The sequence below is a fragment of the Chanos chanos genome, chromosome 6 (genome assembly GCF_902362185.1).
Source record: "Chanos chanos chromosome 6, fChaCha1.1, whole genome shotgun sequence".
In the NCBI taxonomy this organism is placed as follows: domain Eukaryota; kingdom Metazoa; phylum Chordata; class Actinopteri; order Gonorynchiformes; family Chanidae; genus Chanos; species Chanos chanos.
In genome coordinates this window covers 8508787-8534379 of record NC_044500.1, presented here as the reverse complement: position 1 = coordinate 8534379, position 25593 = coordinate 8508787, and the positions used below count along the sequence as shown (strand labels likewise).

The following is a 25593-nucleotide window of genomic DNA, read 5'->3' as shown; positions in this document are numbered from 1 at the left end:
CGACTTACCGCGGTACAAAATTTCAATTTGACTCGGACAGCTTAACTCACAATTCCCCTCGGCTTGTAATTGTCAGATCTGCGCTTTGAGGATCATTTTCAAAACACTACCTGGGCAAAGCTCTCAGGTGCTGTCTTTTTTTTTTTTTAATGGGAATGGATTCTCTGTGGCACCGCTCTCTTTTTTTTTTTTCCTCTCTCACGTTGGCACAATCCCAGTATAAAGCTTTGAACTGCCTCTCTGTCTACATAGATAGCTCGACCGTTCACACTCCCACCTTGACTAACTTAATTCAGACTGAATCAAGTGCTCCCTGCACCCTTGCTGAAAAGACCTATTCATTATCGACAGCGGTTTTAAATGTTTGTTTACTAAACAAATAGCTGAATAACCACGAAAAAGGGTGTGGATTCTTGAAAACTGTGTCACCTGTGTTCTGTGATTAAAGCGTTGTCGTTTTGCTCTTGTTCATCGTTGGGTTTGGCAGACTGTTGAGAGACCAAACTTTAAAGTCCAGTTCAAGTGTTTGTGTCTCTTTTGAATGTTTTTTTTTTTTTTTTTTTTTTTTTTTTCCATGATTGCGCAGTGTCCTGTTCTTGATGTACTAGAAGTCTCCCTGGCCTGAGCTTCAATCTTTTTCTAGTGTGAATGTGTTCCAGCACAGGGGCAGCACAGCAGTTTCTTTCTTAGAAATGTTGTGACATCCAATTTGTGATTTAAATTCTGAGGCACCGTATCAGCTGAGCTGTTATGTCCACAGACCCTTTGTTCCCGTTGAATGTTTGTTTTTGAGATGGTGGAAGGCAGCCAACATTTAGCTTTTTAAATGCTTGTTGCCTATTTAACACTTCAGTACTTATCAGAGCTTTTGTGCATGCGCATGCCTCTCCCTCTCTCTCTCTCTCTCTCTCTCTCTCTCTCTCTCTCTGTGTCTGTGTCTGTGTCTGTGTGTGTGTGCGTGCGTGCGTGCGTGCGTGCGTGTGTGTACGTGCAAGAGAGGGTGAGGACATCAGTCCCTGTCTTGAAGGAGTACCTGTGGCAAGGAGGCATGTGCATATGATATGCTTTAATCTGCACCTGCATCAAGTGCTAGTCACCTGCACCAACCAATTTTGAGCACAAAACATCAAGACTCTCCTAGATCAGATGTGATTTCAAGTTGTTTAGTGCAGGAATAATTTGCACTCAGATTCAGTCTCAGAAATTGGAAAAGCTGATGCTGAATAAGAATATTTATCCCTGAACTAATTTGACCTTAGAATTGATCATGCAGAGAATGTGGATGTAATAATTTTCATTTTTACCTGGTTGTCTAAGGAACACGATGTCTCCTCTCAAAGCCTGGTTTTCAGCATGCTTGTTTCAAGCCAGGGTTTCTGCTCCAGTTCATCTTGGATTAATATCCTTCCGTTTATTTTTTCTCTTCTTTTTAGGATCGGTTCCTGGCCGGACTACAGTGAGACCCTGTTCTTCTGTTCCAGAACGCCCCTGAGAAGAGGAGATGGGTCATAGTAGAACTGCATCTTGCACACCTGCCTAGACCCACGTTGCCTGAGCTCCCTCCCACCTTTCCCTCCCAAAACCCAGCCCCTCTAGCCCTTTCCCCTGCTCTCCAACTGTCTACTTCGATCCGAACTCCAGCTCACTTGTGGATTGACAAATGATGATATCTGAAATTAAGATTTTGACATCAATGAGGACATAGGGGTCAGCAGCTCTATACAAAAAAAAACAAAAAAAAAAAACAAAACAAAAAAAAACCAAAAAAGACCTTTTGTAAGAAACGAGAGCACTTGCATGGAATGTCAGCCCGGCAGCTTCCTGTCTAGAGCTTCTGGGAATGGCAAGATGAGCGTCTACGTACGATGATGATGGCAAAAAAGCAAGATGCTCGGCCGACCTACAACCTGGTTGTGGTAGGTCTGTCCGGGACTGAGAAGGAGAAGGGGCAATGTGGGGTGGGCAAGTCCTGCCTGTGCAACCGTTTTGTTCGCCCCAGTGCGGATGACTTTTATCTGGACCACACCTCTGTTCTGAGCACCAGCGACTTCGGAGGACGCGTGGTAAACAATGACCACTTTTTGTTCTGGGGCGAGGCAGTACGGACGCTCGAGGAGGGCATGGAATGCCGGATGCATGTGGTGGAGCAAACCGAGTTTATCGATGACCAAACTTTCCAGCCGCACCGTAGTACAGCTCTACAGCCCTACATCAAGAGGGCGGCGTCCACCAAACTGGCCTCTGCTGAAAAGCTCATGTACTTTTGCACGGATCAGCTGGGCCTGGAACAAGACTTTGAGCAGAAGCAAATGCCTGAGGGCAAGCTTATGGTGGATGGGTTCCTTCTCTGTATCGATGTAAGCAGGGGCATGAATCGCAATTTTGATGACCAGACGAAGTTTGTTACCAACTTATACAACCAGCTAGCTAAGACCAAGAAACCAGTTGTATTGGTACTGACCAAGTGTGATGAGGGAGTTGAGCGATATATCAAAGATTCCCATACCTTTGCCCTAACCAAGAAGAACTTGCAGGTAGTAGAAACCTCTGCACGCTCAAATGTCAATGTTGACCTTGCCTTCCTAACCCTTGTGCAGTTGATTGATAAGAGTCGAGGGAAGCCCAAGATTATACCCTATTTCGAAGCCCTTAAGCAGCAAAGTCAGCAGATCGCCACCGCTAAAGATCGCTATGAATGGCTCGTCAGTCGCATCGTGAAGAACCATAATGAGACCTGGCCCAACATTAACCGCAGAATGCAGAGTTCCTTAGAGTACAGAGACTATGTCTTCCTTGAGGGTACTTCCAAAGCCAAGAAGCTGTTTCAACAGCATGTCCACAGACTCAAGCTGGAACACATCGAGAAGAGACGCAAGATCTATCTCAGCACTCTCCCGCAGGCGCTGCGGTCCCTCGTGCCCGATCTGGATGAGATCGACCACCTGAGTTGGTCAGGAGTGCAGAAGGTCCTCGAGACCAAACGTGAGTTCTCCCAGTGGTTTGTAGTGTTGGATGACACGCCCTGGGAAGTCACGCCGCACATTGACAACATGGATGACGACAGGATCCCCCAGGACCTTTTAGAAACCCCCGCAGCTGAGGGGATATACGAGACTCACTTGGAGCATCTGCGTAATGAGCGAAAGCGAGCGGAGATGCGCCGGGAGTTCAAGGAAAAGCTTGTGGCCTCGCCTTTTGTTACTCCTGGCAGACCCTGGGAAGAGGCTCGTAGTCTCATCATGAACGAGGAATTCTACCAATGGCTAGAGGAGCCGGAGTACCTTGAGATCTACAATAAACACCAGAAGGAAATTATTGACCAAGCCAAAGAGGACTTCCAAGAGCTTTTGCTGGAGTACTCTGAGCTGTTCTATGAGCTCGAGGTAGATGCCAAACCAAGCAAAGAAAAGATGGGTGCCATCCAGGAGGTCCTCGGAGAGGAACAGAGGTTCAAGGCCCTCCAGAAGCTCCAGGCGGAGAGGGATGCTCTGGTTCTTAAACATATCCACTTTGTTTACCACCCCACCAAGGAGACCTGTCCTAATAGTCCTCACTGTGTGGACAGCAAGATTGAACAGGTCCTGGCTGCTCGATTTCCGACACGGTATTCCTTCTTTGATGGCACCATAAAGTCTCAGTTTGGAGAGGGAAAGGTAGACAGGATAAACCTTGTAATTCTAGGAAAAGATGGACTTGCAAGAGAGTTAGCCAATGAAATCAGGGCACTGTGCACCAGTGACGACCGGTACGTGCTGGATGGTAGAACGTATGAACTGGCACTGCGGCCAATAGAAGGCAATGTGCGGCTACCAGTGAATTCCTTTCATACACCAACCTTTACCCCACATGGCTGTCTCTGCCTTTATAACTCCAAGGAATCCTTGTCCTATGTTGTAGAGAGCATTGAAAAGCTTCGGGAATCAACCTTGGGTCGAAGGGACAGCTTAGCTCAGTTACCCATATCTCTCTTACTAGTCACCAAACGTGGAGTTGGGTCAGTAGGGGACATAGGTGGGGAAACAGCTCATGGTCTAATACTACAGGGACAGCAGGTGGCTAGCAGGCTGCAGTGCACTTACCTTGACCCAGCTTCTCCTGGTGCAGGCTATGGCCGTAATGTGAATGAAAAACAAATCAACCTGGTTTTAAAAGGCCTCTTGGATACGCGCAGACCCTCCATGAGTCTTGGTAGTAGCTCCCCTCCCTTGCCTTTGGAAACTTTTAGAGACTCTCATTCTCAACAGAGCTCGGAGGCAGACTTTCGTATCGTCATGTGCCTCATGTGTGGGGATTCTTATGATGTAGACCAACTCTTAGCTCCGTTCCTGCTGCCCCAGCACTGCCGTCCTGCTTCCGGCCTGACTTGTGGTACGTCAGTGCTGTTGGAGCTCACAGTTGGTAGCCAGCGACAAAGCATAGAACTCTCTATATTATCATATCACTCATCCTTTTCTCTGCGCAAGAGCAGGTTAGTGCATGGATACATTGCAGTGTATTCTGCTAAACGCAAGGCTTCCATGGAAACCCTTTGCGCCTTCCTTTGTGAAGTGCAAGACATTATCCCCGTGCAGCTTCTGGCAGTTGGAGAAAGCCAGGCGGACTTAGTGGACTCTGAGATTGCCCGGGAGCAGGTGATCCAAGGTGAAGAGTTGGCCCACGAAATCGAGGCACGTTTCAGCACCGTGGTGTGTGGACCTGGTGGGGTGGTGGGTGGCTTGCATCGAATAGATCTCTTCCAACCCTTCTTCAAGGAGGTGATGGAGAAGCGGACCATCGTGGAGGCCACGCATATGTACGACAATGTGGCGGAGGCCTGCAGCACCAATGAAAATGTCCATTCCCCTCGCTGTGGGTCACCAAGTCCTATCACTACCCTGCTGGACTCAGAGGATGATGTCGAGCCCTCGCCACCATACCCCACCCTGAGGGATGATGGCACTTTGACCCATGGGGGTGGCTACAAGCTACCTGACTTGGAGGGTAGTGATACCTTCTCGGTAATTTCAGAGATTAGCACTTTTGAGAGCAAGCTGAACAACAAAGTCACGCCTCAAGTGCGCCCTAAGCACACAGTCACCTTTGACTTCCGAAAATATAACCTCAGCCCTTATATGGACTCGGGGGTTAATCGTCGATCACTACCTGCTGTGGCTTGGCCCCCTGGAAACGATGGTGGTTATGATCCTTCAGACTATGCTGAACCCATGGATGCTGTAGCTAAGCCCCGTCCAACAGAGGAGGAAAATATTTACTCTGTACCACACGACAGCACACAAGGCAAGATCATCACCATCCGCAATGCAAACAAGACTCACTCTAACGGCGGGGGAAATGGTTCAGACAGTGAGGCAGACAGCAGCTCGCTGGAGCGCAGGCGTAAATTGTCCGCTCTGGGGGTGAAGCCAAGACTCTATCGTGACCGTTCCAAACGCCTTGGCAAGTTCAGTAGCTTCCGCACTAGCTTCATTGGTAGTGATGATGAGCTGGGAGGCCCACCCAAGGCCAAAGAGGATGAGCTTGGGGCGCAAAAAGGGGACAATTCCCTGAATGAGGAAGGTGAAGATCCAAAGAGAAGGAATATTCTGAGGAGTCTAAGGAGACCTACCAAGGTATGTCTCTCTCCCTCTCTGTTTTCATCCTGTTAGCCATGAGTTTGTTTTAGGGTCATTAAATGGTTATTAAACTTGTTATTTATTAAACCAGCTGACACTCAGAAGAACAGTTAGCATCCTTTGAAGTACCACGCAGTGCTGAAATTTTGAGTTTTGAATATTTTAAAAAGAAAATGTAGCCTATAGTAACCCAATAGCCTCAAGGGAAAACTTTAAGTAGAAAATGACTATGAAATGACCTCAATGTCTCTGTACGGCAGTGTTTGTTGACTTCGTTACAATCTGTTTTTGTACATGAGTGTAATTTGTGGAGGGAGGTGACAACTTATGTATTTTCATGTTTCTGGTTTTGTAATTAAAGGATTCTGTAGATTCATGCTATTTCTGTCAAAGTCCTAACCATAGGCTCACCGAAAAAAGCTTGCTTTGTTAAAAATGAAAATTCACTCGACATTTAGCAGCACATCCAGTGCCTTAGGTTAGTTTATTGATCTGTTAGACTTGTTGCATCATTGCGGCCATTACACCATGGATATTTAACAACTTGCCTAATCTAAAATCCCCAGCTGTTAAACTTCAGTCGTGAAGCGCTGTTTTGTGACCTACGGCATGCTTATACAAGCAATGCTCATTATGTTGAAACGTGCCTTTTTTCTACTGTAGACACCAAGGATTTGTGTGCGTTTTCTGTATGCCCGACACGCCTCAATACACACGGCCATCAAATGTGTAACGAATAAAATTCCACCTTCTGTATTCCTTTAAAGATGGTGGCAATGGCTGTGATGTCTGTCTTATTTCATAGAAAAGCACAGAAAGCTTCCTTTCTCCTCTCTCCCACATCCCTCTCCACTAGCCCGCTTTATCCAGGATTAAAGCAGAGCTTTTACCCGTGGACTAATCGCAATTACAAACCTGGTGCCGCAGTCTGATAGGTTGTTTTTTTTTTTTTTTTTTCCCCCGATTTGCTTACTTTTAAGTAAGTAGATCTGCCTAGAGAAGACCCAAATGGCGTTTTGAACGTGCTCTGAGGTGGGACGAACTTTAATCCGAAACTTTTTTTTTTTTAGCCTGCATTGCTGGTGGTACTTGATCTAACCCTCGCCGCAGAGTTTGAGACTCTACTTTGCCTAGGGTCGAGAGAATACAGTAGTAGTGATTTCTGAAGTGTGTAATGTGTTTTAACTTTGCTTTGGTGCATAAAGACACATCCTCCGGCCTCTGGTTAAAAAAAAAAAAAGACAGAAAAGGAAAAAAAAAAAAAGGAGAAGAGAAGAAAATAAATTCCTTTTAGTCAAAGTTTGGCACAAAATGAATGAACGAGTATGTGCTCTGAAAAAAGCGCATAAATGGTAAATTGTCTGAAGAAAGCCAAGATAGAATTTCATAAGATATCCACTCAGCAATACGCAGTTTCCGTTGACAATTATTGCGTGTGTCAGTGGGGATAATGTGTGCTCTGTGATATATGATCACTCCAGTGGTACTGACAGGAGCTAATGTTTCCAAAGAGCAGGTGATTGCCTAAGGGGGCCGAGACAGCAGCTCTTCCCATCACACCTTTATTGTCTTTGTTACATCATTGGCGTTATAATGGGGCCATCAGGTTAAATCAGCTGGTTCCAGTTCAGTCGGCCATCAAGCACTGGCCATAAAAGTAAACACAGTAGCCCAGTAGCCTCAAGGGACCAGAATGGTTTAAGCCATTTAACAGACACCAGCCCTCCCTTAACCAATTGAAAATCAGTGTAGAGAACGGACCTTTCCCGTCTCTGTCGGTCGTTATGTTTCACCACACACACACACACACACACACACACGCACACACACCCCTATACACCCTTCAGTTAGTAGTGGACTGTGCGGTCAGAGAGAAGGGATGGAAATGTTTTCTTCATTCTCGCAATCTTGTTAAGTCTCCTCACCCGACAAGTGGAATGTTTAAAATTCCTGCCTCACCTAGTTCCATTCTAATGCCTCCATTAGTATTGCGACAGCAAAAACAAGAGAGAAGGAGAGGGAGAGCAAATGAAGGAGAGAGAGAGAGAGAGAAAGAGAGAGAGAGAGAGAGGGGTAGATTTTTTGGAATCTTGAGTACTTGTTTTGCACATAGGACTTGTTGTTACTAAAACACTGATCTGTTTTGTTTTCACTGCGGTAGTGACACATCCTGTCATTGCTGAAGTCCCAGGAGACTTTGAGTGTTTGACTGGCGAGGAGAGACGGAGAGTAAGAGAGAGAGAGAGCGAGAGGGGGAGAGAGAGAGAGAGAGAGAGAGAGAGAAATAAATGGAGAGGCAAACTTGGAGAACTGCTGAATGTGTGGCCTGCTCTTTGGAAGTGGCCCCTTCTGTCAGAATGCGGCACCGCTGCTTCTTGTCAGTTGCCTGCCGCGTGATGCCGTCAACCCCCGCTCCTCGGTAGACGCGTCGCTTTTTGCATAACATCGTCATGCCGATAAATCTCTTTGTGAACTGTAATTAGAGCTCTGGTTCTGTAATAAGGACCGGAGAAAAGGGGGAGGCAATTATGTAAACTAGCCTACCGACATGGTTGAATGGTCAAGGCAGTGATATACTGACAGACGTGTTAAAGGGAGAAGGGGAGGTGAGGAGGAAATAAAGTGGTGGAAGGAGGACAGAGTGACGGAACGAAGAGTGTTTTGGTGTTTTGTAAATCTGAAAATGTACGTTGTTAAAAAAAAAAAAAAAAAGAGAGGGAGAGAGGTTAGTTTGAGAGTTAGTTCGCGAAAGGGTTGATAGTTGTTTGGCATTTGGGAGAGAGAGAGAGAGAGGGAAAGAGCGAGCGAGAGAGAATTCATTTGAACCAGGGGTTCAGCTCTTGGCGTGTGAGAGATCGGGAGGCATGGAGTATTGTATTTGTCTGTGCTCACAGGGTGAGTAGATGTGGAGCAGACAGTAACTCATGCTCTAGCCTAATCAGCGTCAAGGCGCTCTCTCTCTCTCTCTCTCTGTCTCTCTCTCTCTCTCTCCCTCGCTCTCTTTTTTTTTTGTTTCTTTCTCTATCTCTCTGACAGCGCTGCAGATTCACTGGCCAGCCAGCCGTGGTTCTTCGCAGCGCTGCATGCTGGGTAGAGACAGGTCTCTGAGCACTTGCCTGTGTGCAGTGTCTCAGGAGAGCTCAGCTGCCTGGTATTAAAGCCACTGAACATTACAAGTGGACTGAACACAGTGGGGCAGAAAACAAAACAAACGAACAAAGAAAAAAAAAACCCTCTGTTATTCACACACAATCCACGTGGTACCAAACACACAACAGGAGAGAGGTTTTAGTGAGTGTTTTTATGGAGAAAGAGAGAGAGAGAGAGGTCAAGTACTCTTTTTGTTTTTGTGTGTGTAATAATGCATGTACGACATTGAAGATTTTTTTTAACAGCTGCTTAACCGTTTCTCTTTCCTTATAACAGAAAAGACCAAAGCCCCGTCAGTCCATCTCCAAACCTCTGGAAAGCAACTACTTTGGAGTCCCATTGGCCAGCGTGGTGTCGCCGGAACGACCAATCCCTCTCTTTATTGACAAGTGCATCCGTTACATCGAGGCCACAGGTAAGTGATGTCTGCTTTAAAAACTCACGATGAACCCCAGACCGTTCCGCACGACACTTGCTCATGCGACAAACACGCAGGGTTCCGGCTCTCTCTTGCCTTTCAGGTCAAAGTTAATCTCCCAGTGAATCTCACCTCAGCTGACCTTCCCCTTCCCTCATTGATGGATATGAAAAAAAAAACTTCAAGGTCAAGGGTAGACAAGTGAGCTGAGATTCTGCATGCGTGTTTGGAGAAGATGTCTGTGTGATTGCAGTGTGAAATGTCTGAGGAAATAAAGCTTGTATTACGTTCCCCACCTCACGCACATCTGTGTGTCCGCATTGCTTGGGCCACAACCTCTGGAACGTCCGACAGTCAGCGGACCCAAAGCACAGTTCTGCGTATCGTGGGACCCATGTGGTGTTTGCGTGTGATAGCCGTGGGAGAACCAGAACCCTTACGCGCAGTCTTTCTCTCTGTCTTTCCTCTTTATCTCTCGTTGTTGTCCTTCCTCCGTAGAAAAAAACGTCTTAATCCGCGTTAGGCTTCTTTTTTTCTTTCTTTCTTTTTTTTTTTCTTTGTGGACCTGTTCATGCACTGCGTGCGTTTGGAAAATGTTGCGTTCTGAATTTGATCGTCTCTCGATAGATAGATGTCTTTGACGTGTTTGACATGTTGCCATAAATATCGATAATCTTTATAATCGTCTCTTGCTGTTTGTCTTGAGCCCTTGGTATATGTTATCGACATTTCGGTTGGCCCTTATCTGTCGATTTTTTTTTTTTTAATTTTTTTTTTTAAGGTTGCGTTTGTTAGTTTTAGTGCAGTTTGTTCAAATGGATTATGCTGATCCTGTGTGAGAGAGAGAGAGAGAGAAAGCATTTGGCTCATCAGTGTGTTGTGTAACTGTATTCTGAGAGCTGTTTTGAGGATAATGACCTGATTCCCTCTCTTTTTTGGGGGGGAGGGGGGGGGGGGCAGATGTTGGACCCGGTGGCTTAAATGAAGTCATAGCTTTGTAACTGTTGTACCTTCCTTGCTGGTATCAGCATGCTTACCTGAGGGAGCGCAAGAGCATCGGACATGTTTACATTTTTTTGTCCCCCCTGTCTTTTTTTTTTTTTTTTTTTTTTTTGCGTGCTGGTGCATTCTTCTGTTATCTGCGTCCGTTGAGATGAAATACAACCCGCATTTGTTGGATTACGATGTTCCACACCATGGGAACAAAAAAACGCTGCTTTCTTAGAACTCTGTCGTGGGACGTAGCTCGAGTAAATGAGGTTTTTTGGAACACAAGTAACCCCACCCTCCGACCGGGGAGTGAGAGCCACTAGGGGGCGGAATGGAGGCGGTGGGCGAATCATCCGGTCCTCCTACTTCTCTCCCCTCCTGAGACCACCTTTTTTTTTTTTCTGCTGACTGCCGATCTTTTACACGCATCTCTCTTTCTTTCTCTCCTCCTCTCTCTCTCTCTCTCCGTGTTTGTGTCTGTGTACGTGGTTGTTTGTCTGTGTTTGCGTGTGTGTGTGTGTGTGTGTGTGTGTAAGCAAAAGGATACTGAGCCCCTTGCGGTAATTTTCTGCCTGATAGCTCCCTCATTGAGATCAATATCAGAGAGGAGGAAATTAGAACAATCTTCTGGGCTTAGCTCTTTTCTCCGCTCTTTGGGTGGAGCAGGCATTGCTACAACAGCCCAGAGCCTGATTAGCCGATACCATCCACACCACACACACTGCAGCGCAGTGGGCACGTGCGTGCGCGCACACACACACACACACACACACACACACACACACACACACACACAGACAGACACTTATATTTTACAACCGTAATGGACACACATACGTCTATGCATACACAAATGCTCATTACATAAGCGGTCTCTCTCTCTCGCTCTCTCTCTCACACACACACATACACACACACACCAACACATCCACAGACCCTCATAGACATTTGTATAGTACACACAAAACTGTATAAACTTGTAGCACACCCAGCTGCACACGATACAGTCATACCTATACAGGTATTCATACACACGCGCTCACGCATAATCACATGCCGAAAAACACACACAGTGATTTCCTACGTAAAAACACACACAGTGATTTCTTACGTTAAAAAAAACACACAGTTGTTTTTGCCCCGCTAATATGGTATCGTATCTTAACGATTATACAGTTGTAACTTAATATTCACCCCCCAGTTCCTGTCTGCTTTCCAACGCTCTATCTCTGATTTCTCTCTGAAAAACGGCCGTCGCCTTCAGCCGTCAGAAATCATCTCCTTCAGCTGCCAAAAGAATGAATACGCTCAAAAGGTCAGACGAGCCTGTTTTTTTTTTAAAAGGCTCTTCTCGTTTTCTCTGTCGGCTTTTCCGTTCGAGAAACGGAAAACGGCGGCGCTCGGCCCGCGACGGTGTAATCCGGGTCCCTGCCCCACGTACGGTAAATATACGTGACAAAAAAACCAAAAACAAAACAAAAAAAAAAATACACCGTCACCATAGCGATCCATACGTTTAACCCCATCCACCTTGACCCGTAGACCAAAAATACACGCGATCTCTTATGGTCTTTCACTCTTCCTGTTTGTTTTCAAGCTCCACCCTCTTTCCTTTATCTCTCTCTCTCTCTTTTCTTCAGTCTCCCTTCCATTATGTTTCCACACTCTCTTTATTAATGTAAGAAGAATCTAAATGAAAACGTGTCTCTCTTCTTTTGCTCTTTTTCTCTAACCCCAGTAACTGTCATTCTGTTTGAGTGTTTTCTGTTAGTTTGATGATTTGAGTGGATATTAGCATGTGTGGGCATTGCCTTCTGTTCGGGGTGACGGGCACAGTCGTGGCATGAAGGGTAGCTGGCAGTGCCAGCTTTAGAACACGATCGCCTATGGAAACGGACCCCACTGTCTCCAGTGGCAGCATTATTCAGAGAGTGAACAGAACATCTGCTCTCAGGATCAGAAAGGGAGAGAGAGAGAGGGAGAGAGAGAGAGGGAGAGAGAGAGAGAGAGAGAGAGAGGGAGAGAGAGAGAGGGAGAGAGAGAGAGGGAGAGGGAGGGAGAGAGAGAGGGAGAGAGAGAGGGAGAGAGAGAGGGAGAGAGAGAGGGAGAGAGAGAGAGGGAGAGAGAGAGAGAGGGGCGGGGGGTGGGGTGGGGGAGTTGTGACACTTTTCTGCGTGGGAACAGGAAACAGCCTTCAATCTGCAGCAAGACTAGATATTGTTTTGAGTGCAATGGAAGGGTAGGAGAAAACCAGGAATGAGAGTGTGAAGAGTTCCGTGCCATCTGCTCGTGTGTTTGCGTGTGTGTGTTTGTGTGTGTGTGTCTGTGTGTGTGTGTCTGTCTCTCTGTGTGTGTGTGCGTGTGCGTGTGTGCGTGTGCGTGTGTCTATGTGTGTGTGTATGTTTAAGTTTTTGTGTGCATGTCTGTATGTGTGTGTGTATGTGTGTGTGTGCGCGCGTGTGTGTCTCTGTGTGTGCGTGTGTGTGTGTGTGTATTTTTGTGTTTTTGTGTGCGTATGTGTGTCTGTGTGTGTGTGCGCACGAGCGTGTGTGTGTGTGTCTGTGTGTGTGTGTGTGTGTGTGTGCCTGTGTCTGTGTGTGTGCGTGCGCACGGAGACCCCGAGGGAAGATTGCTCTCAGTGCTGGCTGAAGATTGCACAGTTGTACTTGGGTGGAGCTGTTGTGCCTATATATGTCTGATATTGTGTGAGCTATGGTGATACAAACAAAAGCAGAGAGAACGCGGTGGAACAGAACGAAAGAATGAGACAGGCAGAGAGCTAGAGAGAGAGAGAGAGAGAGAGAGAGAGAGAGAAATAAGAAGTGTCGCCTCAAGAAAGAGAGAGAGAGACAGACAATGGCAGTGTGAAAGAAAAAGAGACAGACCAAGAGTGAGAAGGAGAGAGAGAGAGAGAGAGAGAGAGATGGAAGATGCAGATGTCTACGTTGCCGTCTGCGAACGCTTGTTTTGGGTTAAGTTTGAGTCGAACACACGGCTCTCCAGACGGTGCTGAGAGGGCAGGGAGGACGCTTGCAGGAAATGCCCCGGCTCTGTTTATCTGGGCTGCAGGGGAAACAGCGCTTCAGCGCGGCGGCTCCGAGGGCTCGGGTGGGGGCCACGGGCTTTTGACCCCTCGCGAGCTGTGACCGTACCTGAAAACTGCGCATACGCTTCAGCGCTCCGATAAGGGAGTCTCTATCCTTAAAACAACATCGCATGCGTCTGGCCCAGAGATGATAATGAAATGAACTGAGAATAGAAAGTACAGGCAAAGTATATGCAAAATTGCCAGGGGAAAAAGCAACGAAAGCCAATGAGAGAGAGAGAGAGAGAGAGAGAGAGAGAGAGAGAGAGAGAGAGAGAGAGAGAAAAGGAAGGGCTTCCTTGTATTGTCCTTGACCCCCCATATCCATGCAGGATGTGGTGACTCTCTCTCTCTCTCTCTCTCTCTCTCTCACTCTCTCTCTCTCTCTCTCTCACTCTCTCTCTCTCTCTCTCTCTCTTTCCCCTGCTCTCTCTATGACACAGCCCTAGGGCATTACTGCTGTGTTTGTTAATTTTCTCTCTCCCTCTTTCACTCACACTCTCTCTCTCTACCCCTCTCTGTCTCTCTCTCTCCCTCTTTCACTCCCTCTCTCTCTCTCGCTGTGTTGCAAATTGAGAAATAAACTAAGCTCTGGTCAACGCCCCTCCCAAGGCAAGGGCAAACCACGCTCTGCGGTCAGTCCATCTGACCACATTTCTGCTTTTGCCAACGCGTCTGAGGAGTTTAGAAGTGATTGTTGTCGTTTGCTGACACAGATATTGCGTGTTGTGTCCGTTTGCCAGGTTAGCTGGAGTAGGTTCTTAGTGACCTATAGAATTAATGCTGCTTTAGTGTTTCCACTCTACAGATGAATGTTTTTTAGGCATGAGTGGTGAAGCCATAAGATAAGCCACAAGACAATGATCCATAATAAGTGACTAAAAGAAACAACAGCAAAACAGCAAGCAAAAACCAGAGGAAATATAAGCAGCAGATTCAATCAATAAATGAAAAATTTGGAAATGGGTTCAATGTCCACTGTCTCTCTCTCTGTCTCTCTCCTCTCTCTCTTTCTTCCTCTCTCTTTCTCTCTCTCTATCTCTCTCGCTTTCTCTCTCTCTCTCTCTCTCTCTCTCTCTCTCTCTCTCTTCCTCTTTGTCCCTTCTCTCTCCTTCTGTTTTTCTCCTCACTTCTCATCTGTCTGAGCAACATCAACTACAGATACCCTCCCCACAAACAACACACATACACGCACGCGCGCGCGCGCACACACACACACACACAGATGCACCCATGCCTCCCCTTGGCTCCAGAGAAAAGCTTTTGTGGACAATTGATCTGGTGAAGGAGGCAATCGATGTGGCCCGCCTTGAGAACAAGCCGCCTCTTTTTCAGACGAATCTCTCGCTGTCTTTCTCTTCATCGACATCCTTCACTTTTTGCGAAAGGGGAGAGGGATGGGGTGAGAGCATTCACAGAGGCATTCTCCATTTGTCAGATCAGGGCAAATCTACAGAAGCCTCAGCAGGACACAAAACACAGAAACACACACACAGACACACACGCGTCATTAACATAATGACTCTCTATAGTTGAACGATCACTGTATGGGTTGGTTGATATGCAGATGATTCTTTAACATGGTTTAATTTGTGTTTGGTCAGTTTACTCGTTTTTTTTTTCTTTCTTTCGTCTTTTCTTTGTCCTTTGTTCTTATCGCGGAGTCCTCCTCGTCTGCACAGGCTCCATCAACACACTGTGTTAATGTTCCCACCGAGTGTTGAGTAAATAAAATGCAGTACTGTGACAGTTTAATTAAAGTGTCTTCTTTCTCTCTCTCTTCTCTCTCTCTCTCTCTCTCTCTCTTCTCTCTCTCTCTCTCTTCTCTCTCTCTCTCTCTCCCTCATGCACACACACAGGGCTGGGTACCGAGGGAATCTACAGGGTGAGTGGAAACAAGGCAGAGATGGAGAGCATGCAGAGGCAGTTTGACCAGGGTGAGTATCCATGACCTTAATCTGATACTGCTATGTCTCTCTCTCTCTCACACTCACTCGCTCACTCGCTCTCTCTCTCGCTCACTCTCACGCTCTCTCTCTCTCTGGCTCTCTCTCTCTCTCTCTCTCTCTCTCTCTCTAACTCTCTCTATCTCGCTGTGAAATGTTCTGTTATGATGTCTGCTAGTGTTGCTCTAGCTCTGAGCCAAACTCACACGCACGTCCACGCCTACATGTTGAATTGATGGTTTGTGTCTGACGTGGGGAGAATGGTGTTTATTCTCTTGCCATCTGACTCCTGTATAGATCACCCGCACCAATCCCCACCGTACTCTGGTTCCTCCACTGTGGCTGAAGAACATAGCCCAGTGTGTGTGTGTTTGTGTGTATTGATGTGTGTGTGTGTGTGTGTGTGTGTGCGCGTTTGTGTGTTTGTCTTTGTTTGTGTTTGTGTGTATGGGTGTGTTTCTGTCTGTGTCTGTGTATGTGTGTGTATATGGATCACATGTCCATCAGCCAACTCTGTGTTCTGCTCATCTGCTTAATTAACCCCAGGTCATCTCCAGCATTGATTTGGACCAGTCAGAACAGCCTTCACTGGGGCACAGTCATGGAAACCACACATAGGCTGCAGCCACTCCGGGCTAATGCTTTGTAGTCCAGAGAGTGTCTGTGTACGCGCGTTCGATTCGGGTTGTAGTTTCTCATTCTTTGCCCGAGAAAGACTGAAATTCCTTTTTTTTTTTTGATCTGCACAGACCTGTGCATTTATACATGGATAGGCGTGTTAGGTGTGTGTGTGTGTGTGTGTGTCTCAGTGTTCACATGTTTATCAGTAAGTGTAGGCCTGAGTGGATATGTGTCTCAGGTTTGGTCTTTCATGTATGATTATTTCTGGGTTTCTGCATGCAGATTGCTCAGTGTTTGTGTGTGTGTTTGTGTGTGTGTGTGTGTGTGTGTGGTTGTTTGTGTGGTGGTGATGTGTGTCGGGGCAGGGGTTGGCGAGAGGGGGTCTTTTAGCTGTGTTGGTACCAGTCTGCATACTGATTCCTCTGTGTGTTTGTGCGTGTGTTTGTGCGTGTGTGTGGGCGTGTGTGGGCGTGCGTGGGCGTGCGTGGGCGTGCGTGGGCGTGCGTGTGCATGCGAGCGCGTGCGTGCATGTGCATGCGAGCGCGTGCGTGCGTGTGTGTGCATGCGAGCGCGTGCGTGCGCGTGTGCGTGCGCGTGTGTGCGCACGCGTGTGCGCATTTGTTTGTGCCGATGTTTGGTTTATTTGTCCGTCCATTTCAGAGTATTTGGATATGTGTGTTGTGCCTTGTTTGTTTTTTCTCCTGCGTTTGTTTACTTATTCGTGCGCATTCCTCCGTCTGGTGTGTGTGCACGCGCGCGCTCGCACGCGTGTGTGTGAGTGTGAGCCTGCGTTTGTGTGTAGGAGAGAAAGGTCAGTTAATTACCTGCAGATTGGTTTGTTTAATGAAGCGTAGGTCACTATTGCACTGCTGGATGTCTCTGGTCTGGCTCGGTCCGGTCTGAGTTAATATGAGGTGAAAGGTTGGTGTCGGATCGATCAGAACCTTGCTCCGCAACGTGACAATACAATTACAGCGGAAATTACAGCGTTCTTGTCCGGTGAACAGCCAGACATGCACCCCCCCCCCCCTCCCCCATTATGACATCACAGAACATATAAATAATCCCTCTGGGTGAACTGACCTGGGATCAGCTTGAGCTGCACTTGAAAGGACACCAAATGAAGCTCTGTGATCTCACTTTGTTCTGGGTGTTTGTTCATTAATGTGTTGACTGTCGTGATGCTCAGTAACTGCAAATTGCTTTAAAGCACGTGAATGATGGAAAAAAAAAAACAAAAAAAAAACAATGCAAATAGCTAGGAATGGATAAACAATGACAGTACAACACCTCCCTGATTATACCAATAATATTAACCAGTGATCAAGTCATTTTAGTCTTGCCTAAATACTTGTCTTTTTTTGCCTTTGTATGTTGAATAGACTTGAGAGTAGATGTAAATTCCCGGGTTTATGTGCAGTGATGAGATATGGCGCGTGTCTATAAATGTGTTGTTTATATATGTAATTGCTTTTTCAGTATAGAGTTAGGAAGGTCATATAGGATATTAAATGGGGTCCAGGTTTCTCCAGTTGCCTTGCATTATGTACCGCACTCACTTTTCTCTTTTTTAAAACTCCCCTCCGTTTCCGTATTCCTTCGCTCTCTCTCTCTCTCTCTCTCTCTGTCTCTCTCTCTGTCTCTCGCTTCAAAAGAAAGAAGGGAAAGTAATCGGGAGATAGCTTTTTAATTAAGTTTTTCTCCTCTCTAGCTCTCCCTCCAGCGTACAAACACTTCATCCCATCCTTCTCTTTTCTTTCCTCTGCGTTTAAGAAGCGCGCGGCAGCGGAGCGAGCGGAAAAGTGTGATTACCTCTCGCTTTATAGTTTTAATCAGCCTCAGTATGCTTGTTTCCTACGCTCCTAACCCCCTCTCTCTCTCTTTCTTTCTTTTCTTCCTTTCTGTCTCTTTCTCTCTCTCTCTCTCTCTCTCTCTCTCTCTCCGTGTGTGTCTCCCATGTGGGATGTACGTTGAAGACTCAACCCACCCCGTCGCAAGCGTTTTCCAATTAAATACACGTTTCACTGGATCTGTGGGTTTTATTAGTCGTGTCCTGAGACTTTGACTGTCTGTAGGGGAGGTGCTGATATACCTTTCTGATTAGGATGGTGTGTAATTGACTCGTGTCGCTTATCTGGTATCAGTCAGACAGCTGATTATGGGAACTTTTTTTTTTTTTAATTAGTGCAAAGGTCAGATTTTGCACGGCAGCAGTTTGAACGTGCGCGCATTGTGAATTTAACTTGTTTCTGAGTTTGAGCATCTCTCCACCAATGAACCCCCCCCCCCCCCCCCCCCCCCCCCCCCCCCCCCCCCATCTCTCTCCAGACTATTTCGGTCTAAAGATAGCTCGGGAACGCTCAGAAAATTACATCTGAGATGTGTCAGTAATTACACAGTTATTTGTGTGGAATGCCATCATCTTGTTTTCATTTTAATAACTTTCTCTTTCTTTCTTTCTTTCTCTCTCTCTCTCTCTCTCTCTCTGTCTCTCTCTCTCTCTCTCTCTCTCTCTCTCTCTCTCTCTCTCTCTATCTCTCTCTCTGTTTCTCTCTCTCTCTCTGTCTCTCTCTCTCTCTCTCTCTGTCTCTCTCCCTGTTTCTCTCTCTCTCTGTCTCTCTCTCTCTCTGTCTGACAGACCATAACTTGGACCTGGTGGAAAAGGACTTCACTGTGAACACAGTAGCAGGTGCCATGAAGAGCTTCTTCTCTGAGCTTCCTGAGCCTCTGGTACCCTACAGTATGCAGATTGATCTGGTGGAGGCCTTCAGTAAGTACTGAGGGAGGGGGGAGGGGGAGGAGGAGGAGGAGGAGGAGGAGTAGGAGGAGTAGGAGGAGGAGTGAACATGAGAAACACTTCAGGGATTTGATGTGTTAGTATTTCTCAAAAGCCTCGACCAAAAACCTAACCCTAACTCATCCATTACTTAACCCCAGACCAAATCATAGGTCCTTCTGCATGCACGGCAGTCTCATCTCATAAAACAACAACATGTGGATGAGAAGTGTTTGAGAGAGTTCCTCACCACATGTTTCTGGAAAAGGGGCCGGTAGTTTTGGGAACAGAGAGGGAGGGTAAAATGGAAAGCAAAGTATTTGGGAAAATACATGATGAGAACATTCAGAGGAGGTGAATCAGAGAGATTAAGAGAGAGACAGTGAGAGAGAGAGACAGCGAGAGAGAGAGACAGCGAGAGAGACAGACAGCGAGAGAGACAGACAGCGAGAGAGAGAGACAGAGAGAGAGACAGAGAAAGAGAGAGACAGAGAGGGGGAGACAGAGAAAAGCAAACCAGAAAAGCAAACACACGCAGTTAGGATGTCAGAGACATGTGTGCAGCGAAGGCTTGGTCACCTGACGGCAGTGCCAGTCCCTGCAGGAGGTGGGAGGGGCTCTTTTTCTCTGGCCTGTCTGTCACGGGCTGTCATAGCAACCACCCGGCGGGAACATTCCGTTTCAGTTACTGCCTGTTTAGATCTATAGCTCCATAACACTCTACCTGTCTCTATCAACTAGATGTGCTGTCCCATAACCTTAAACATAAAATGGTCCTCTGAAAATAGAGTGGAAATAAATGATAGGCCATTAGGAATAGGAATACTGATAATATAGCATCTGGAGCAGTGGGAGTTTGTGAATGATGGGTAGCGGTACACTCTAAGCTTCAACTGTTTGGGCTGGATTTAAATTTACAGCCTACGACTCTAAAGGGGCTACACAGGGATACACACAGTTTTGCTCTGTGTGTGTGTGTGTGTGTGTGTGTGTGTGTGTGTGTGTGTGTCTGTGTCCGTTTCTGTGTGTGTCAGTGAGTGCCTGTATCTGTCCGCGTGTCTGTGTGTATCTTCGGCTGTATGTGTGTGTTGTGAATGTTTGCTTGCTGTAATGCTGACATAAGCGTGTGTGAGTCAGGAGCACACATCTGTGTGAGGAGTCACATGGGCTGATAGAGATCTTTTTATGTTAAAGGGCTGATGGGAGTCATTCTCCCTCACTGTGTCACTGCCCATCCCCATCTCTCTTTAACTGCACCCAGGAGCAGAGTTTCTCTGTGTGTGTGTGTGTGTGTGTGTGTGTGTGTGTGTGTGTGTGTGAGAGAGAGAGAGAGAGAGAGAGAGTGTGAGAGAATGTGAGTGTGTGAGAGAGTGTGAGTGTGTGTGAGTGTGTGTGTGTGTGTGTGTTTGTGACTGTGTGCCCACAGCTGTGTTTTTTGCCCTACTGATGTTTTTGTGTCACTCCATGTAGTTTGGGTTTGTTTGTGTGTGTGCGTGTCTGTGTGTGTGTGTGTGTGTGTGTCATTGGGGAAGCATGTGGGATTTTCTCCAGTGACGTTACATAAAAACCTTCCGCTCCACTCCAGCAGCAGGGTCTTTCCATTATTACCACACAACATCGCTGAGACATTCCGATAACTCATTTAGGTAACGTGAAATATGTCCCAAAAACAAAACTTTCATATTACGCTGATCAAAATGTCTATTATTAACCATGTCACAATGCCAGATCTCACTGCTGGACGTCTGTCAGTGATCACATGTCATTTTATGGGAAAATGTAGGAACACTCAAACTGGACAGATGTCATAGCTCTGACACACACACACACACTCACACTCTCACACACACACAGAGGGATGTCTCCTACATTCTAAAAGAAACAATTGAGAAGTTGTATATGTGTGGTAGGCTGTACCATGAGGTTTCAGCACTGCTGTGTGTGTGTTTGTGTGTGTGTGTGTTTAGAGCAGGGTTAAAGACAAAGTCTTTGTCATAGGGTATGACACTGACATGGCAAACACATACACATACACACACACACACACACACACACACACACACACACACACACAGTCTCCCTGTTCAACCATTCTGTCTATTCTTCTCCCTTGACTTTGTCTGCATGCCCTCTCAGTGCTCCTCTTTCACGGATTGCTTGTTCATGTTATCATGTGTCACGCTGTGACTGAAGAAAAAGAGACCGGGTGTGTGTGTGTATGTGCGTGAGTGTGAGTGTGTGTGTGTGTGTGTTTGTCTCACTCGCTCCGCTCCTCTCTCGCCCCCCTGCAGAGATCAATGATCGGGAGCAGCGCCTCCACACCATGAAGGACGTGCTGCGGAGGTTCCCCCGAGAAAACTACGAAGTCTTCAAATACGTCATCACCCATCTGAACAAGTGAGAGCTCTCCTTACCTAACCCACAGCCTCACACACCCAAACACGCACCTTGTTTTTGCTCTTTGCTCTCTCTCTCTCTCTCTCTCTCGCTCTCTCTCTCTCTCTCTCTCTCTCTCATTCATTCTCTCTCTCTCTCTCTCTCTCTCTCTCTCTCTCTCTCTCTCTCTCTCTCTCTCTCATTCTCTCTCTCTCTCATTCTCTCTCCCATTTTCTCACACTGATGTACAAACATGTTGAAACACTGTCGTTTTTGTTTGTTTGTTTATTTGTTATTTTCTTTTTTTTAAACCTGATAAATGTTTGACCAAAAATGTCTCAAAAACCACAATCCAAGAAAAGGAGACTTGGTATTACCGCATGAATGTGATACTCAGTCTGTGTGCGGTTTGCCTTTATCCATTTTTAGACTGTTTGTGTGTTTCTATAATTTGGCTGACCTCTCCCTCCTCCCCCCACCCCCCCCCCCCTCTCTCTCTCTCTCTCTCTCTCTCTCTCTCAGAGTGAGCCAAAACAGCAAGGTGAATCTGATGACTAGCGATAATCTGTCCATCTGTTTCTGGCCCACGCTGATGCGACCGGACTTCACCACTATGGACGCGTTGACCGCCACCCGCACCTACCAGACAATCATCGAAACCTTCATCTACCAGTGTGCTTTCTTCTTCTACAATCAACCTCTGGCCGACACCCCCAGCGGACTCTCCGGGCTGCCCGCCTCCCCCACCGCCACCCTCTCCTCCTCCTCCGCCACGGGCTCCTCCGCCTACGCCTCCTGCTACGCCCCGCCCCAGCCGGTGACCGCGCCTTTCGGCCCCGCCCAGCAGTCTCCGCCCCACTCGCCGCCCCCCACCCCTCAGTCCCCCATCCAGAACTTGCTCCCGCCGTTGCATCCCCACCAAGCCCCCGCAGAACAACACTCGCTGTGAAGGAGGGAGAGGGAGAGGCGGTGATGGGGATGGAGGGTGGAGGGTGGAGGGTGGAGGGTTGGGTTAGGGTAGTTAGGATTACGATAATGAAACAGGGAGGAACGATTTAACGGATAAAGTGAAAGTGAGTGAGAGTTGGGTGTAGAGAGAGAGAGAGAGAGAGTTTAAATGAAGAAAAGAAGAGTTTGCACGTTCAGGTCAGTCATTCCGACCGTCGTTTTTTTTCTGAAGCGTGTGCCTGAACTGCGTCATTAAACAAAGCGAACAGAGAAAATGGAGAAGAGAGAGAGACAGACAAAAAGAGAGAGAGACAGACAAAAAGAGAGAGAGAGAAAAAGAGCGAGAGAGAGAGAGAGAAAAAGAGCGAGTGAGAGAGAGAGAGAGCGAAAATGAGTCACTTCAGAAACACTATTCCTCCCTTCTCAAACATGGCTGCACTCTTTCACAGTGAAAATCCTTCTTTCTCCTCACTGCTCTACTGCCTTAGACAGGAAGACTTGACACTCTTTCTTCCTCTCCCCGTGTGCACACACTGTTGCCCCCCCCCCCCCCCACACACACACACCCCTGTCTGTGACCTCACTCATTCGCATCCTTAGAACCTTCTAGATCCAGCCATTTGGAGTCTCTCTGTTTAACCTGGGAAGTGAATGAGCTTAAGTGTAGAGTTAAGAGGAGTTAGGATCGCGTTGACCCTTGACCCAGTGTCTGAATCTTTACCAACCCGTTGGTTTTTAGCGTTTCTCATGTGTCTGTCCCCCCTCGGACACTGTCGCACTCTGACACGACCCCTGTGACGATAAGGTTAAAACCACCTCTCTGCTGAACATTCATTAGATTCTAATGACCCTAATGACCCTTTTTTTGACCACTGCTAATAGGATATTTTTAAAGTGACGTTATTCAAATGTTTTTGTCACACACCTTCACTCTTCCTCTCCCTCATCAGGCATTTGCTGACAAACAACAGTTTAAAGAACAACAACAACAACAAAAAAAAAAAAAAAAAGAGAGAGAGAGAGAGAGAAAAAAAAAAAAAAAACTTGACAAACTGGATGTGTGGTTTCACTGGGAGTTATGTACGTAGAACTCTGGGTACTTTTGCACGGCACTCTGGGATTTGAAGTCCTCTCATCTCTCCTCTTCTTCTCCTCTCTCGTCTCCTTCATTAACAAAAAAAAACAAACAACAAAAAAAAAAAAACCCAGAGTCTTCAGACCGCGCTGGAAGACCGATATTATTTTTTTGTTTTGTTTTGTTTTGTTTTCTGCAAAAGAGAATGTCTTCATGGCCACTTGACCTCTTTTCTCTCTTCTATTCTGCGTTCTGCTCCCCTCATCCCCTCTCGTTTGTTCATCTCTAAACTGTACCCGTCGTCAGTTGACACTGGGAGCCACTGTCCAATCAGCAAATGCCTAAACTCACAGGAAAGTCCCCTTGCCTCCTAAGTCCATCCAAGAACGTGGAATTTATGAATTTGAGGCGGGAATAGGGGATGATTGACAGCGGAGTTAGGGAATCAGGAATGAAGACAATGCTCTTAGAGAGGGGGCGGTGCATTGAGGTGGGCTGTACTCCATCTCTTTAATGTCAGACTGGTTTGGGGTGTCAGGAGTGGAGATATTAAGAGATATGGTACTGCTTATGTAGTGTGTGTGTGTGTGTGTGTGTGTCTATGTGTATAGAACATCACATCTGAAATGCGTGTGATAAGTATAGCTATATAAATTGAATAGGCTCAAAGAAAATGTTTCAAGGTCTTGAGGAAGTTTGTGAAGAAAGATAAAAGAAAAAGATCAGAGAGCTGTAGGAACAGTGTAGGAGTAGCTGAGGTTTCAAACGCCAACAGTTGGCGATGTAACAGTATCACTGCATTTGCCCCTTGCTTTACCTTTTGCTGTCGTTGTACTTGAGAATACACTGCTGCCACCTACTGGGAGAAAGAGGTACTGCAGCTAGAGTTCTGTAGCGCGGCCGCACGCCCTGAAACATCGCTGCCTTTTTTTTCTGAAGAAACTGTGAATGCACTTATTCTCACGACCACTGCTCACAGAATTATGTAAGAGAGATAAATACAGACAGTACTCCATTCAGAAGAGACAAAGACTTTCCCTGGCCCAATCTCAGCACGTAGTGGAATTCTATTCTAGGATGGCTCTGAAAAGAATAGGTTATTAGTTCTCAGTTCAGTGGCATTACATGTCCAGAGCAGCTTTGAAAGTTTTAGATTTAGTGTCTGATGTGATGTTTCATATATGTGTGTGTGCGTGTGTATGCAAGGATGTTTGAGCTCTATGAGTGTCCTCAATCTCTAACTGGCTGTGGAGGTCACGATTTTCACGCAGAATTATAACTCTTTACAAGGTTTGTGTGTTCTATAACTGCAAACGTGTGCAGATGTGTTGTGTAGAAGTCTGCAGTGACAATATCCTCATATATCAGTCCCTCCATTCATGGCTCCTCTTTCTAAGCCTGACTTAAATCATCTGTACAACCCTACACCAATCGGTGAAGCACACCTGCCCTCACGTCCCGCCCACTCACTGTTCAGTCAACACATTTAGGACTGGTGATTGGCTATCCTAACGGCTGTCATCCTTGCTCCTCTAAGTAAAAACAACTGACACATCAAATTCTGGGTTCTCAGTCTCCTTTTTTTTTCTCTTCACGTTGGTTGCTGTTCTTCCCCTCGGAGAAGTATGTGTGTGTGTTTTTGTTTGGTTTTTTTTTGGGGGGGGGGGGGGGTAGAGGGAGAAGGGAGGTCCATTCACCTCTGGTACTTTGTGTTTTTGAATGCGGGAATTCCGTATTATCTGTGTATAGCAATGTGTTAATACTTATAGTGACTGTGAGACACAGGCAAAGACTGTGCGAAAAAAAAAAAAAAAGAAAAAGAAAAAAAAGGAGGGCAGGAAGGAGAGAGTGGAAGAATTGACACAAATGGAAAACAGTTGTATTAAAAAAAATAATGTGACATTTTTTTTCAGCAATTTTATGTGACTACATCACATTCTTTGTTTTTGTTCTTTTTTTTTTCTTTCTTTCTTTTGTTTTTGTTTTTGTTTTTTTTGTTTTTTTGCAAACAATGGTGACAGATTGTCTGTTAAGTTAAATGAGAAACAAGCAAACTATATTCAAATGGTTGTTTATTTGTATGTTAGGGTTGGGGGGTGGGGAGGGGGTCTAACAATTTGCCCTTTAGTCAATGGTGATAGAAAAATAAAAAAAAAAATGTTTTCTTTTTATGTTTTATTTTAATAATTAAAAAAAAAAGACAAAACCTTTTTTTTAACAATGTTTGTGAATGGTGTAAAGGCCAAACATGGTGTAGTGCATGATTCCAGTCCTGGTCAGGGAGAGGGGTCTACCACTCTCAGTATTTAATAAACAAACAAACAAACAAACAAAAAAATAGAAGAAATGAAATAAATAAATACAAAAAAATATATACAATGGAAACAAATTAAAATGAAGTAAACCTAGAAGATACATTAAAGAAAAAAAAAAGAAAAGAAAAAGAACTCACGTCACAGTTTTACGAAGGATGAGGATGTTGGTTTTGACGCAGCGAGAGAGCGGTGGGGATAAAGCTAGGCCTTATTTGACTTGTATCATAGTTAATAAATCAATCTTGTAACATCTGTCTCCTGTCTCTTTTTTTTTTTTTTTT

General features: G+C 46.1%; 1 protein-coding gene across 2 annotated transcripts; it reads left to right on the top strand.

Annotated features, from left to right (window-relative positions):
* The first annotated feature begins 1763 nt into the window (after window positions 1-1763).
* On the top strand, window positions 1764-22243 carry arhgap35a (Rho GTPase activating protein 35a). 2 transcript variants are annotated; one of them, XM_030778680.1, is made up of 7 exons: window positions 1764-5609; window positions 9039-9177; window positions 15115-15192; window positions 18461-18592; window positions 20890-20995; window positions 21497-21758; window positions 21822-22243. In XM_030778680.1, the coding sequence occupies exons 1-7, from the start codon at window positions 1866-1868 to the stop codon at window positions 21921-21923; spliced, it is 4563 nt and encodes a 1520-aa protein (XP_030634540.1). In that variant the 5' UTR covers window positions 1764-1865; the 3' UTR covers window positions 21924-22243. The 2 variants fall into 2 exon arrangements, with proteins under 2 accessions (XP_030634540.1, XP_030634539.1); XM_030778679.1 differs by having other exon boundaries at window positions 21497-22243.
* Window positions 22244-25593: the final 3350 nt, after the last annotated feature.